This window comes from Symphalangus syndactylus, chromosome 5 (assembly GCF_028878055.3).
Source record: "Symphalangus syndactylus isolate Jambi chromosome 5, NHGRI_mSymSyn1-v2.1_pri, whole genome shotgun sequence".
NCBI classification, from domain to species: domain Eukaryota; kingdom Metazoa; phylum Chordata; class Mammalia; order Primates; family Hylobatidae; genus Symphalangus; species Symphalangus syndactylus.
The window spans coordinates 56534125-56547508 of NC_072427.2; the positions used below are offsets into that span (position 1 = coordinate 56534125).

The 13384-nt window shown below is 47.3% G+C and overlaps 1 protein-coding gene across 8 annotated transcripts in view; it reads left to right on the top strand.

Moving 5' to 3' along the window:
- OTUD7A (OTU deubiquitinase 7A) overlaps positions 1 to 13384 on the top strand; it is a 397910-nt gene that overhangs the window by 307882 nt on the left and 76644 nt on the right. For all 8 annotated transcript variants that reach the window (XM_055278535.2, XM_055278539.2, XM_063639043.1 and 5 more), the window contains one exon: positions 6011 to 6229. In XM_055278535.2, coding sequence (XP_055134510.2) covers positions 6011 to 6229 — 219 coding nt within the window. The remainder of the gene's footprint in view (positions 1 to 6010; positions 6230 to 13384) is intronic.

A 13384-nucleotide genomic window follows, 5' to 3' on the forward strand; every position in this document is an offset into this window, starting at 1 on the left:
AGCTCAGCCTATCATTCAAGCTATATTGAATCTATATCTTGGATTATTCTCGACTGTTTGTTGTTTAGAAAAGCCATAATTGAGTTAGAAATTTTAATACATATTATCTGTGTCTTCTCTGAGTTTCATCCTTTCTGCTGTATTTGTTTTGATGCTATCTTGTTAGGTATATGTATATTCATAATTTTTTAGATTATCTTGCTCTTGTGTGTTTTTTGACCAATATATAGGCTGTCTCTTTGTCAAGCCATTTGATATAATGGTTTTTATCTTGAAATCTGCTTTTGTTGATATTAAACAGCTACCCTGGCTTTCTATTGGTTTATATTTGCCAGAAATATCATTTTTTCTGCTGATATAATTTCAACTTTTCCATATCCTTTCATGTTAAATATGATTCTTGTAGACAATTTATTATTAGGTTTTATTTTATTATCCAATCCAAGAATCTCTGTCTTTTGAGTAGTTAATTCAGTCCATTCTTCTGTCCTATCTTCTCTATCTAATTAAATTTTTCTACTGGTTTGCAAGTTACACATTCTACTTTTACTCATATTGCAATTACTGCTATTCTATTAAAATCATTATTTTGGTTTTCTTCCTATTATTTTTAAAAACTTAACAACTATATTTTCCCCTGCAAAATACATGTCTTAATATGATTTTATGTTGTTCTGTCCTGCCTCTACTTGCTCTCAATCTTATTTAGATACTTTTTGTTGCCTTTGCTTATTTAGATAACAATTAACTCCTTTATCTATTCACATGTATTCATTTCTCTTTCGCTAAAAAAAAAAAAAAAAAAAAAAAACTTCCTCAAAGACTACTTCCAAAAAGAGTTTTTGCATGGTGAATCTCCTAAGGCCTTGAGTGCCTAAAAAGATTTACATGGTATACTTAAATTTTCATTTAGTAGATTAAAAACTCTAGATTGAAATTATTTTCTTTGAACACTTTCCAACCCTTCCTCCATCATGTTCTTGCAGCTGTTCTCATGTCTTCTAAGAGACTCACTTGACCTGATGTTTTCACATCCCTATTTATTCTGCACATGAATGCATTATTAGTTCCATTAACATTTTTTAATCCCAAGTTAATTCTTTGTCATTATTATTATTATTATTTTGCATTCTGATATTCTCTTTATCTCTTTGCACATACTTACTAGGCTCATTTTTTAATCTAGTCCTCCTGGCCAGTACTTTGTTGCCTTTCTTTAACAGTTTCCCTGGAAGCTCCTGGGGCGTGCGGTTATCATCCATCTTCACTTGTGCTGGAGCACAGGCTGTGGTGGGTGCTCCTCCAGATGAGAGTTGGGGAAGGGTACTCAAGCTGGAGAGCCTTGGATGTTGTCATTTGGGCTCTAGAAGTTCCCTGCCTGTTCCCCTCCGCACAGCTGGATTGTCTCTTGAGGGCTGCTCCCAGCTCCTCTCTTCTAGAAAGCCCTTGTTTCCTGTAGGGACTGCCCTGCTCTGGTGTAACCGCCAAGCTCCCCGGTTTGTTAGGGAAAGGAGGGAAACGGTGCTCATGGTGACTGGTGCCCCACCCAGCTGTGCTCCAGCACCACCTGACATTCTCCAGCTGGCACAGGGCCGGGGCCAGGGGATGATAGGGGAAGGCAGGCCATGCTGGAGCTGTGCTGGGGAGAGGAAAGGCAGGACCAGACGCCCTACCCCAGGCCCTGTCTGTCGGCCTCACCCATTCCCACCTCCTGCCCCTGGGGATTTCCAGGTGGGTGTAAGGACAGGACACTGAGGCTATGCACTGTCTTGCCCCTCTTGTTGATTATTCTTAAATTCGGTTTCATTTCTGCCATTAGACCTGACTCCAGAGGAACCACCCCTTCCAGTCATGGCTCCGTCTTGTGCTCAGGGCCTTCCTTGACTGTACCACATGGTTAAGGCTCCTGGTATCTTTCAGGCAGCAGCAATCCAGACAGATGGCCACATGGCAGTTCTGCTCTTTTGAGCTGGCAGCAAACAAACCAACCCATTATCTTATCCTCCCGGTACAGGGGCTAGAAGGACCCTCCTCTCTGCTACCAGAGAGGTTGGCAGAATCAGGACCTAGTAAGTGTAGCTGTCACATACTGTGATCTGACTTTTCTTAGCTATCATTTAAGAAAAAAAAACAGGACTCTATCCCAGCATAATCCTATTAATTGAGCCTTGCGAGCAATCATATCAATTCCTATTGCATTACAGAGTTTCTGAATTGAATTTATGTCTCCTTTAGTTGAGTTCTTCCTGAAAACATAGTGTGCTAAAACAGAAAATGGAACATTTCATATTCTAAATCAGGGGCCAGAAAATGACCTGTGAGCCCAATCTGGCCTGTTTTTTAAGTAAAGTTTTGTTGGAACACCCCCACACTCACTCATGTATGTGCTGTCTTTGACAGCTTTAGTGCTGCAAAGACAGAGGTGAGTAGTTGAGACTGCATGGCCCACAAAGCCTAAAATATTTCTGTCTCACCCTTTAGGAAAAGTTTTGTCCACCTGTTTTAAAATATACCCAGGATCTGTTTTAATCAGGTGTCATAGACACAGACACAGAATGTGCAGACACAGAAATGACTGTCATGAAGGTGGAAGCTTTTTTTTTTTTAACTCACAGTTCCTTGGAAACAGGCCCAGCACAGCATGCAGGGCCACACGGGGAGGCGTGGGTCATCTGGAGGTAGGAGTGAGGGGAAGCATGGGCCAGAGCCTTTGTGGTGGTTTCTGTGGGAAGGCAGGGCAGGGGGAGCAGCCCCCTACCCCAGCTAGTGTGCGTAACTGCAGCCAGCTCAGAGGCAAAGGGCCTGTCTCTGGCTGCCTGGTACCTGGCCTGAAGTGCTTAGGGCAAAGGAAGGTTGCCTCCTGGAGAGTAAGAGCCAGCTGGAGAGGGTGGTTGGGAGTGTAGATTCTGGATTGGCTGCTCCGCATAGGAGAGGCGTGCTGCTGGGCAAGGCCTTTGCCATCTCTTAACATCGGCTCACCTGGGAGGGGCAGCCTCTCCCCAGTCAGGGAGGTCCCAGGTGCCAGAGCAACAAAAACAAAGAAAATAAGAAAACGCAGGGCCAGGTGCAGTGGCTCATTCCTGTAATCCTCGCTGAGCCCAAGTGTTCGAGACCAGACAGGGCAACATGGCAAGACCCCATCTCTGTAAAAATTAAAAATAAAAGGAAAATAAATGAAAAAAGAATATATAGTTAATACATCTCCCCTTTGTCAGTGGCAGGGAAATTCTGTACATTCTTGTACTATGTTTTGTTTTGTTTTCTAATCTTTCAGTGTTTTTCTGAGACGTAACTTTGATCATGGTAATTCCTGTAAAACATTTTATTTATACATCCAAAAGTAGAATCACTGAGTTCACATTTAAAGAATCAGTGTGTGAGTGTGTGTGTGTGTATGTGTGTGTGTGAGACTGTGTGTGAGAGAGATGATATGTGTGCATTCCTGGGGTGTCACGGGAAATGTTAGAATTAGGAGCATATATTTCTCATTATATGATCTTCAACACAATCTATTAATATTTTTATTTCAAAAATGCTTTCTTCCCTCAGACTCCAAATATTTCATGTTTAGAACTGCAGAACCGCATCATGTTGTCCTAGGAATCACCGTGTTTCCAAGGCCATCGAAGGGTCTCATGTGGGTGCTGATTGATGGGCCCAGGAGGAGCATGGGTGCCACTGGCCAACAGGTGCCCACTGTTGAGAGCAGCCTTGAGATTGTCTGTCCCACCCATTGCAGGTGCACATAGCACCTCGATTCTCTAATGCCTGATCTCCCTCTCCGTCAGATTCCAAAAAATGGGGCAGCTGCTTCTTTCCCAGATACAAAAAAGGTAGTTTGTGGCAAGATGAGCGGCCTCAGCATGGCTTGCATGAGGCAGAAAGACACAAGCCTCCGCTGCTCGTGCACTCAAGGACCTGAACCAGTGTGGGAAGCAATGGGCTGTCCCCCACCACCCAAGCTGGGCCCATGTGCTCCCTCCCTCTTCTTTCTAACGGCCTGTGTGGTTTAACTTCTCTTTTTACCTTCCCTCAAAATACAAAGAACTTAATCCTTTTGGTCTCTGAGTGAAATTGAAGGTGAATCTAAACCACCCATTGCGAAATGTAGTCTGTCTCTGTGACTCTGTATTCATTTTAATGGGAAAAATACATGAACCTTCTGGAAATTAGCTTTGGATTTAAAACTAACTTGCCACAGGATCAAAAGCCTATGCTTTTTAGTCTGTTTTAACAAAACTCCATGAATGCTATTTCTGTCCAGTGCTCTTGCAAGTGGGGAAGGAAGATGCTGCTGTTCCGGGTGAAGGCTGGGGCTGGGTTTTCCGTGTGACTGTGGTGTGCTGGTCAGTGTGGACCTCAGAGGGGCATTGCAGGAGCACAGACCTCACCAGTGCGCAGGCTGAACTGGAGGACAGTGGGAGTCCTTGGGACCTCAGGGAATAGCCTCAGGAATTTGCCACAGGGCTTAGACAGTGCTTATTTAGACTTAATTTAGGCAACACAGGCAGCAGGCTTTTGAATAAAACACCAGAGACCGTGCTTTCCTGAGAAAAATGAAAGATCTACTGCCCTGCTAAAAAGACTTCTCCTTACTGAAAACACTGACTATGAAAAAAGTTAACCTATTCCTAACATATATTTAAGCATTCTTGTTTTATGTTCAATGTTAGTCATTAGAACACAGAGCTTATAAAAACAAGCGTGCTTTTGCAGCATCAAGAGGATACATCTACTTTCTAGGTAATCGACTTCCCAACATGGTAACATATTGTACCTTAGAGAAATCCTACACTGCATTTCTCATTCCCTGGCTGAAAAGCCCAAGAAGAATAAAGCCAGAGGAGAGCATTATTTTTGAGAGTGCTGTGGCAAAAGAATATCCAGACAGAAGAGAAACACATGGACTGACTTAATATTGTGTGTCCTGGGAGGGCCACGTAGGAGGGTTTATCAGTGTAACTTGAGTAAAACAACCTGTCTTAAAACCTGAGCTACTGTGGATGCCTGAATGATTGTTTCTTTGCATTAAGTGCATAAATGCATCGAGACAAAGAGCGGTCTCCCTTGTACCATTTAGTCCTGGGAGAGGACAACTCAGTGGAATCGAGAGAGATATAAGTTCAGACCCAAGAGCAAGCCTGGTGCTCTTTGACAGTGCTAATGTGCAGTTGTACTATGGGCTTGCAGCTCCCCACTTAACTAAGTGGTTTCATGACTCTTGTAAATAAGTGCCACATACCAGGTGGTGGTGATTAATCCAGCAGCAGGAAGGCCTGCAGGATAGAAAAGGCTTGCAGGATACAAAGGCTGATGCAGAGAGAATATGGGTGTGCATGTGTATGTGTGTGCACACATGTATGTGTACGTGTGTATGCATATAGTCTGTGCATGTGTGTACATATATGTGCACTGTGTCTTGTGTATTTGTGTGTGCTGTGTGTAGTATGTGCAAATACATCTATATGTGTACATGTATATAGTATGTGTATAGTCTATAGTGTATGTACATGGGCATGTGTGTATGTGTGTAGTATATGTGCCGACTGTTTCTATGTGTGTGTCTGCATGCATGTATGTGTATGCTATGTAGTATGTGTACATGTATGTATGCAAGTGGATGTACAGTGTATATGTGTCTAGTGTGTGCATGCATATGATCCTGTGTATACTTTTGTATTCATGTGTGTGCATTTATGTGTGTGCATGTGTATGTGTATGTGTGCAGTATGTGTGTGCACATGTATATCTGCTTATAAGTGTGTGTGCACATGTATATGTATGTGTGTGTGTGCCATGTAGTATATATGTGTGAACATGTATGGTGTGTTCATATGTGTGCACATATGTATTTTTGTGTGTTGTGTGGTATGTGCATGTGTGCGGTCTGTGTCCATAAATGTGTGTCTGTGTGTGTGTATTGTGTGTGCATAGTATGTGTGTTTATGTACATAGAGCCACACCTGCACCCACTCAGCCCTTGTGGCCATCTTTCCTTCTCCCCCTGCAGAAAAGCGACTTTCCCGGGGGATTTCCCACGCCAGCTCAGCCATCGTCTCCCTGGCCCGGTCCCACGTGGCGAGTGAATGCAACAACGAGCAGTTCCCCCTGGAGATGCCAATCTACACATTCCAGTTGCCAGACCTGAGCGTGTACAGCGAGGATTTCAGGAGCTTCATCGAGCGGGACTTGATCGAGCAGGCAACAATGGTGGCTTTGGAGCAGGCAGGTGAGTTGCCCCTGCCGGCAGGCCCACACCTTTAGGCTTGGTGAATGGTGAGCTGGCCTAACCTACTCTATGAGCAAGAGAAGGGCACATGTTCTCAGACCCTGGGCAGTTTTCAATTAGGATTCTGGATGCTGCACCACACCTCCTGCTCTACGGGCCGACAGTGTTGTAGCCAGCACGGGCTGGATGGAGGGGCCAATAACTAGGTGGTGCTGAAATCTCTCGAGTTTTTCCCCTTGCTCCTAAATCCCAGTCCTCCTCTAAGGAGAACTCTGTGCTTCTTTGCCTTGCTTCTCTCTTTCCCCAGACAACTCCTCCATGGGTGTTGAACGAAAGATAGGAAAGACCATGGGCTTTAGAGAAAACGGGAGACCCGCCACTTCCTGTGGACTTGGGCAAGTCAAGTGATCTCTCTGAGCCTCAGTTTCCCCATCTGCAAAGATGAGGAGACTGCTGACCCGGCAACGCTTTGGGGTACTAAGTGATGTGTGCCTTCCATAGCTGTCGGTTCCCTGCCTGCACAGCCTCTTCCAGCTCCCAGGTTAAGGAAGCACAAAACCTGACCTCAGTCTCCTTCCTTCTCCTTAGTGTTTCCTCACCACCCTAACATCCCAATGAAGAAAGCATTCAAGAAGCAAGACAAACTCTCTTCTTTGGAATGTTTAAGGAGAAAATAATGAGTCCAAAACAAATGTCTAAAACAGATTTAGGTTCTTCCTGAGACAAAGCAATGCCAGTTTCACTCATAATCATTCACATTATAAACATTGCAAAATCACGTATCTGGGGGTCTCTCAGGCACGCATGTGGAAGGTGTTATGGCTGTCTCCTCAGGCCCCCCACGCCCCTCCCAGTGGGAGCCCCGCCTGCCTGCACGGGCTGACAGTGCACATGGAGCATGTCCTCAGCCAGTGGGAAGCCCTGCTCCCGCTGGGGTGGGGAAGCATCACCTTCCAGTGCTGACCCAGCCTTCAGCCAGCTCTTCATGTCCACTGTGGAGTGGAGCCTCCACTTCCAAGGCTTAGTCCATGGAGACGTCCCCAGATGTGTCATCCCAGGAGTTTAGGGCTGCAGCCAGCAATGCACTGTTAGGGAATAGAGCTTCTCTTGGCCCTCGGCCAAGACCCAATAAAATTACCAAGCACTTTCTAGAGTTCCAGAAGAAGACAGAAGAGAAGTACCTGTAGGTTGGTATGATTCTGATATTGGTGGATGGACCAATCAGGACCCTGGTAGGAAAGAAAAGGCAGCACAAAACTGTGAGATAAAGGACTCCATAAAGGGACTGCTTTCCAAGGAGTGGGCAGGATTTAAGGACACTAGTGAAGGATACTACCATTCCTGGGACTACCCTCAGGCCTGGCAAAAAGACAAGGGATGAGAATGGCTGATGGAGATAGCCATGGGCAGGAGGTGTGGCATCCGGGAGAGAGAAGACGCTGGGGAAATAAATACTCTGACCACACTCTTCCTCCACCATCCAGGTTCTGACCAGTGCCTCTTAATGGCAGAAGGGCAGATTGCTGGGAGCTCACTGATGTGGTCCACGCAGGTCACCCTCTGCATATAGAGCAGCATGGAGAAGGATAGACAGTAGATCTGTGGGGCCGATGAGAAACATCCAGAAAGGCAATGTGCCGGGAAGTTTTACCAGACCTGGCTTCTGTGTACACGTGTACACCTGCTTTCATGCCATTGCTTGTCATTGTTTGCCCAGGACTGTCGTCATCCACCACTTTCAAGAGGGAAGGCACAAGATGCGTTTAGACAAAGGATGAGATGTGCTTAGTGGGGCTTATTTGTGTTGGGCAGGCTTGCGGTCAGGTCGTAGCCACAGGACTCATAGAAGCCTCACCAATGGCATGCTTGACATTAGAACAGGTTCTGCATTCCCAGTAGCTGGATCTCATGTTGTGACTGTGGAGAAATTCTTATCTCAGCTGCTTCACAGCCATCAAAAGCAACCCAATGACTGGCACCCACAGCCTTGCTCTGTCTTACCTCAGCAAGACTCAACAAACATAAAACAATTCAGCTAGATCAGCAATAACCTAAACCACTCACTGTGGGGGCTGGCTATTTTAAAGACGCTTCTGTATGACTAATTCAGATAAGATATTTTCGATAGAAAAGGCTCACTATTCATAGAGAAGCGGAAATTAGTATTTGTTAAGAAAGAAACAAGTTTCATGGGTTACTCTCTGTTGAATGCTACGGCGGCATAGACCTTTACACAGCTCAGCACTGACGATTGCTAATAGCTCGGGTGATTGTAGCAGCTGCCTGAGTGCTGTGTTTCATGTGAAGCACAGTCTCGTGCAAGGTCATATGTACAGCCCACCATGTTACCTTCTCCTTGAGCCCTACCATGCTTAGCAAAAGCCTTCACTTCTTTTGAATGTCTTTTCTGTTATTTTTTTCCATATTTTGCATATTAATTTTTATCACTTATATTTTACCTTTCAGACTAGCATTTTAAGATGGGACTCTGACTTCATCCAGTCTTGAAAAATACCTTTTAAAAACCCAAACTTAGTGAGTTAAGATGTTAAATTATGAACAGCTCATTGTTTATGTTGGGCACCACGAAGAGAACCAACTGGAAGCAGAGATCAGTGAAGGCAGGAGGCTCAGGCTCCCACCCAGCGGTGGAGAAGCCATCTGGTCTACACTCGCAGGAGGCCTTGAGGAAGTGGGTCTCACTCTTCAGGGAGTGGTCAAAGGTGCTTGTGGTACAATTAGCACCTGAAGATCAGGGATCTGCCTGGGACAGGAGTCCTAGTAGCCAACATGTCTTCCTCATCCCTCATGCTGAAAAATAATGAAAGTGGCCAGGCGTGATGGCTCATGCCTATAATCCTAGCACTTTGGGAGGCCAAGGCAGGAGAATCACTTGAGCTCAGAAGTCCCAGACCAGCTTGAGCAACATAGTAAGACCCCATGTCTACAAATAATAAACAATTAGCCAAGCATGGTGGTGCACGCCTGTGGTCCCAGCTACTCAGGAGGCTGAGGTGGGAGAATTGCTTGAGTCCGGGCAGTCAGGGCTGCAGTGAGCCATGATCACACCACTGCACTCCAGCCTAGGTAACAAAGCAAGACCCTGTCTCAAAAAAAAAAAAAAAAAATAGAAAAAAATAAAAATAACAGAGGTACACAGACAACTGTGTGTGTGCTGCCTCAGTGGAGCGAAGCAGTTTCTGGGCTGGGTGATAGCATGAACCTGACCCCTGCCCACCATCCCTCTGACTCCTCCAAACTCCTTTCCTCTGCCCTCAAGCGAGGACTTAGACTAGGTCATTTCTCAGTGCCCTGCTATGCTCAGACTCACGTGAAGACCCTCAGCCAGCCGGCACTAAAGGGTCTCCTACAGCCCGTCTGGGTGAGGAGTTTGGTCACTGGAAAGCACTGGCAGCTCCTGTACCTTCCACCCCACAGCCAGGCTCTGCTCCCATGGCCCCCACTGTCACGGTCCACGTTTCCATCATGAAATGGCCATCCAAGAAAGCTGCTCAGTATTGCTGGGTACAAAGGGTAAATGTCTCTTTCTAATAGCTTAGTGCTTAGAATCTTTATGAATAAACTATTTATATGCAATATTATTTTACTAAATACATGAGAGATTGAAATACAGATGTCAAAAAATTATTTAGTAAAAAAAAAAATCCACTTGTTTAAGGGACAGTTCTAGCTGTGCTTGGCAGGAAACATTATCTCTGTCATAAGACTTTGGGTGGAGGACTTCCTTTTCCCTTGGGACAGAACATGAACCCAGGGCTCAGGTGGTTCTGAAAACTGGCAAACAGTGGCCTTCACTCAGTTAACATTGCCCACCATCCAGCTGTCCATCCTGGGGCCTGATTCCACTCTCCTGGGGCCCTGTGTGGTATCTGCCTGGCCTCCTGAGCCACATAGGCAGCCCCGTCTATTTCTGAGGCCTCCGTGTCAAGTGGGGTGCCAGTCTGAACTCCCATAAAACCCACAGATCTGGGAGACTGGTCTTCCCCAAGCCTTCAAACCCTGGAGAGCACAACCCACTCCCACCTCATGACAGTCTCAGGGCAACAGAAGGGCCGGATCTTCTGGGCCTAAAACCAGCTGACCTCCTGAGAGTGGAAGGGAAACACCTTTCGTTCTTTAATGACTAGCCTGCCATTGAGAAGGCAAGAAACCACTCCTTTTGCCATCAGCTGGTCCTGCTGCATTTACACAGGAGATGGCTTGGAGACCAGGGTCTCTGGGTTGGGAAGTATCATCTGCTGCCTCTGGCAGAAGCTAACCACCATGTGGGTGAGATGGTGTGGTTCTTCAGTGTGTCTGGGGGCAGAGGGCAGAGGCATTTTTGTGTAATGCAGGAGTCACTGCATACATGGGAGATGGAAACACATGTTGAAAAATCTCTAGGCACAACTTTGAGTTGTGCTGCAGGGGAGGATAATTGGATTGAGGGGAATCTGCCAGAGAATGGTAGTTACAGAGGAGGCTGGCAGGCTTCCAAGTCAGCCCAACCCTGGCTCGAGGCCCGGATTGGCAGGGGGAGCTTGGCCACGTCACTTGGTCAGCTTGAGCCTCACTTTCTTCCCTCTGAAAGTCAGAGATGTGTAACGGCGGCCAAATGGAGACAGATTGATCCAGTGTCAGCCTGTGTTGAATGCCCACAAAATGCCCCATCCAGGTCTGGGGCTACCTCCACACTCCAGGCAGATGAAACCCCTGCCCTCAGGGAGGTGAAATTCCAGTGGAAGAAAGCCAATGAACAAGGGGAGCATGAAAATGAAGTGGGGCCTCAGCGGCTGCTCTGGGGAGGTTAGGAAGGAAGGTGAGGGAATCCTGGGATGCCGCTGGAGAGCAGGGAGGGAGGCAGTAACAGACACCTGCGGGCCTGGCTTTCCTGGCAGAGGGAGTCTAGCGTCAAAGTCTTGGCATATTTAAGGAAGCCAGTGTCACCTGAGCTGGTGGAGCGAGGGCGAGAGGATTTGGAAAGGAGGGCAGGAGAATGGGAGCCGGGCCCTAGGGAGCCTCGTATGTCCTTTGGGCTTCACTGTAGGTAGATACGCAGCCCCTGGAGGGTTTTGAGCCGGGGGCTGACGCATCTTGATTCACATCTTGACAGATTCTGGCTGCTGGAGAATGGACTATGGGGTGGTAAGAGAAGAAGCTGGAAGAGCAGGCAGAGGCGGCTGCTCCAGACCAGGGCAGAGAGAGACTGCTCGCAGGGTCGTGGGGGTGGTAGTGCAGGTGAGGGGCAGTAGAGAGACACGGCTATGGGGTAGGTTTTGAAGGCAGACCTACAGGCCTTGACAATGGAGGGCTGGGGCTCTGGCAGGCAGGGAAGAGTCCAGCATGGCCCTAAGAATGTTACCCTGAACACGTGGGTAGATAATGGTGCCTGAGGAGCTGCAGACCCCTGGAGGAAGGGCAAGGAGAAGAGGCCAGCACTGGCAGGCAAAGCCGGAGACTGTAGTGAGACTTGTAAAGTTGCTGCCCAGATGAACAGGAGGGTCTGGAGTCACAGAGAGCCCTGCGTTGGGGATGCGGATGTGGAGTTAGTGCCCTAAAGTGAAACCCGTGGGATGGAGTGAGCCTTCTTGTAGGACCCTCCCACCATGCCCCCAACCTGGCTCCATGCAGTGGTGAGCATGAGTTGGACACACTTGTCTGGAGCATGGACAGAAAACAGAAGCCGTCCAAAGACTCAGGCTGGGGCCCGACAGTATTGAGGGCTCCGGAACAGAAGAAGGAGCCAACAGAGGAGACTGGGAATGTGCAGGCCTGGGAAACAGGGCGAACCAGCGGTAGATAGTGACCCTGACGCCCAGGGTGGAAGATGTTTCAAGAAGGGAGCAATCAGTGGTGCCAAATATGCCAGTAAGTCAGTGTGCACTAGAAACTGACCGCTTGGTTTGACTGCGAGGGCAAGGTTCTAAGGGAATCCATGCTGTGCTGTGCTTGATACAGAGAAAGGTCAGGAAGTGGCTTCCGTTCCCCTTCTCCTTATAGATCTCACCATCGGCTGCTGTGAGTCATCTCTTTCCTCCAGCTACTTTTACACTCCCTTGCCTTCCATCTCATGAGGCTTCCATTGGCCTCCTAGCTATCTGGGACCATTCCTTGCTTCCAAAGGCAGCTCCTCCCATGGCCAGTTGCCGAGTTTGCCTTCCGATCCTTGCTGTGCTTTGGAGCTTCCTCCACCCATCAGTCAGGCAGAGTCGTGGCTCTGAAACCCCCGTGGGCAAGCCTGGAAATACCACGTTCCTTTGTGGGCCGGGTGCAGCATTGGGCAACCCTGAGCACAGGGCCTGGGCCAGAGTGTGGGAGGGACAGAGGCCAGGGTTCACATCTCTGCAGCATAGTGGTCACAGCATGGTTCCTGTGCAGCCCCCCGAGGGGGCGTCAGGCTCCTCTGTGATGTAGTGATGAAGCAGCCCCCCTTGTGGGGCTGTTGTGAAGATGAACTGAGGTCGTATGTGCACAGGGCTGGATGCATACTCGGCATCAAGTAAATGGCCTCCTCTACTAATTTTTTATTTTCATAGAGTGGTATTTCTTATTTTTCTTTCTTTACACTTTTTGCTATAAAGAATTTAAATTATGACCAAATACTTATCTTCTCAAGCATTACAATTAGTCATTAGTAAACATTGAGCACCTAATGGTGTCTCAAACTCTATTGTCATTTGCATTGCTTTAAAGGGATACCTGAGACCAGGTAATTTATAAACAAAAGAGGTTTATTTGGCTCACAGTTCTGCAGGCTGTACAAGAAGCATGGGGCCAGCATCTGCTTCTGGTGAAGGCTTCAGGAAGCGTCCAGTCCTGGCAGAAGGGGAAGGGGAAGCAGATGTATCATATGATGTGAAGGGGAGCAAGAGAGGAGGTGCCAGACTCTTTTTAACAATCATCTCATGGGAACCAGTAGAACGAGAATTCACTCATTACTGCCAGGATGGCACCCCGCCATTCATGACAAATCCACCCCCATGACCCAAACACCTCCCACCAGGCCCCCCTCCAACATTGGGGATCACATTCCAACATAGATTTGGAGGGGACAAACATCTCAAACTATATCAACTACCAGTATTATCAGGGACAACCAAGATGAGGAACACAAGGCCCCTGCCCCAGAGGAGCAAAGGACGTAAAGGCAGTACC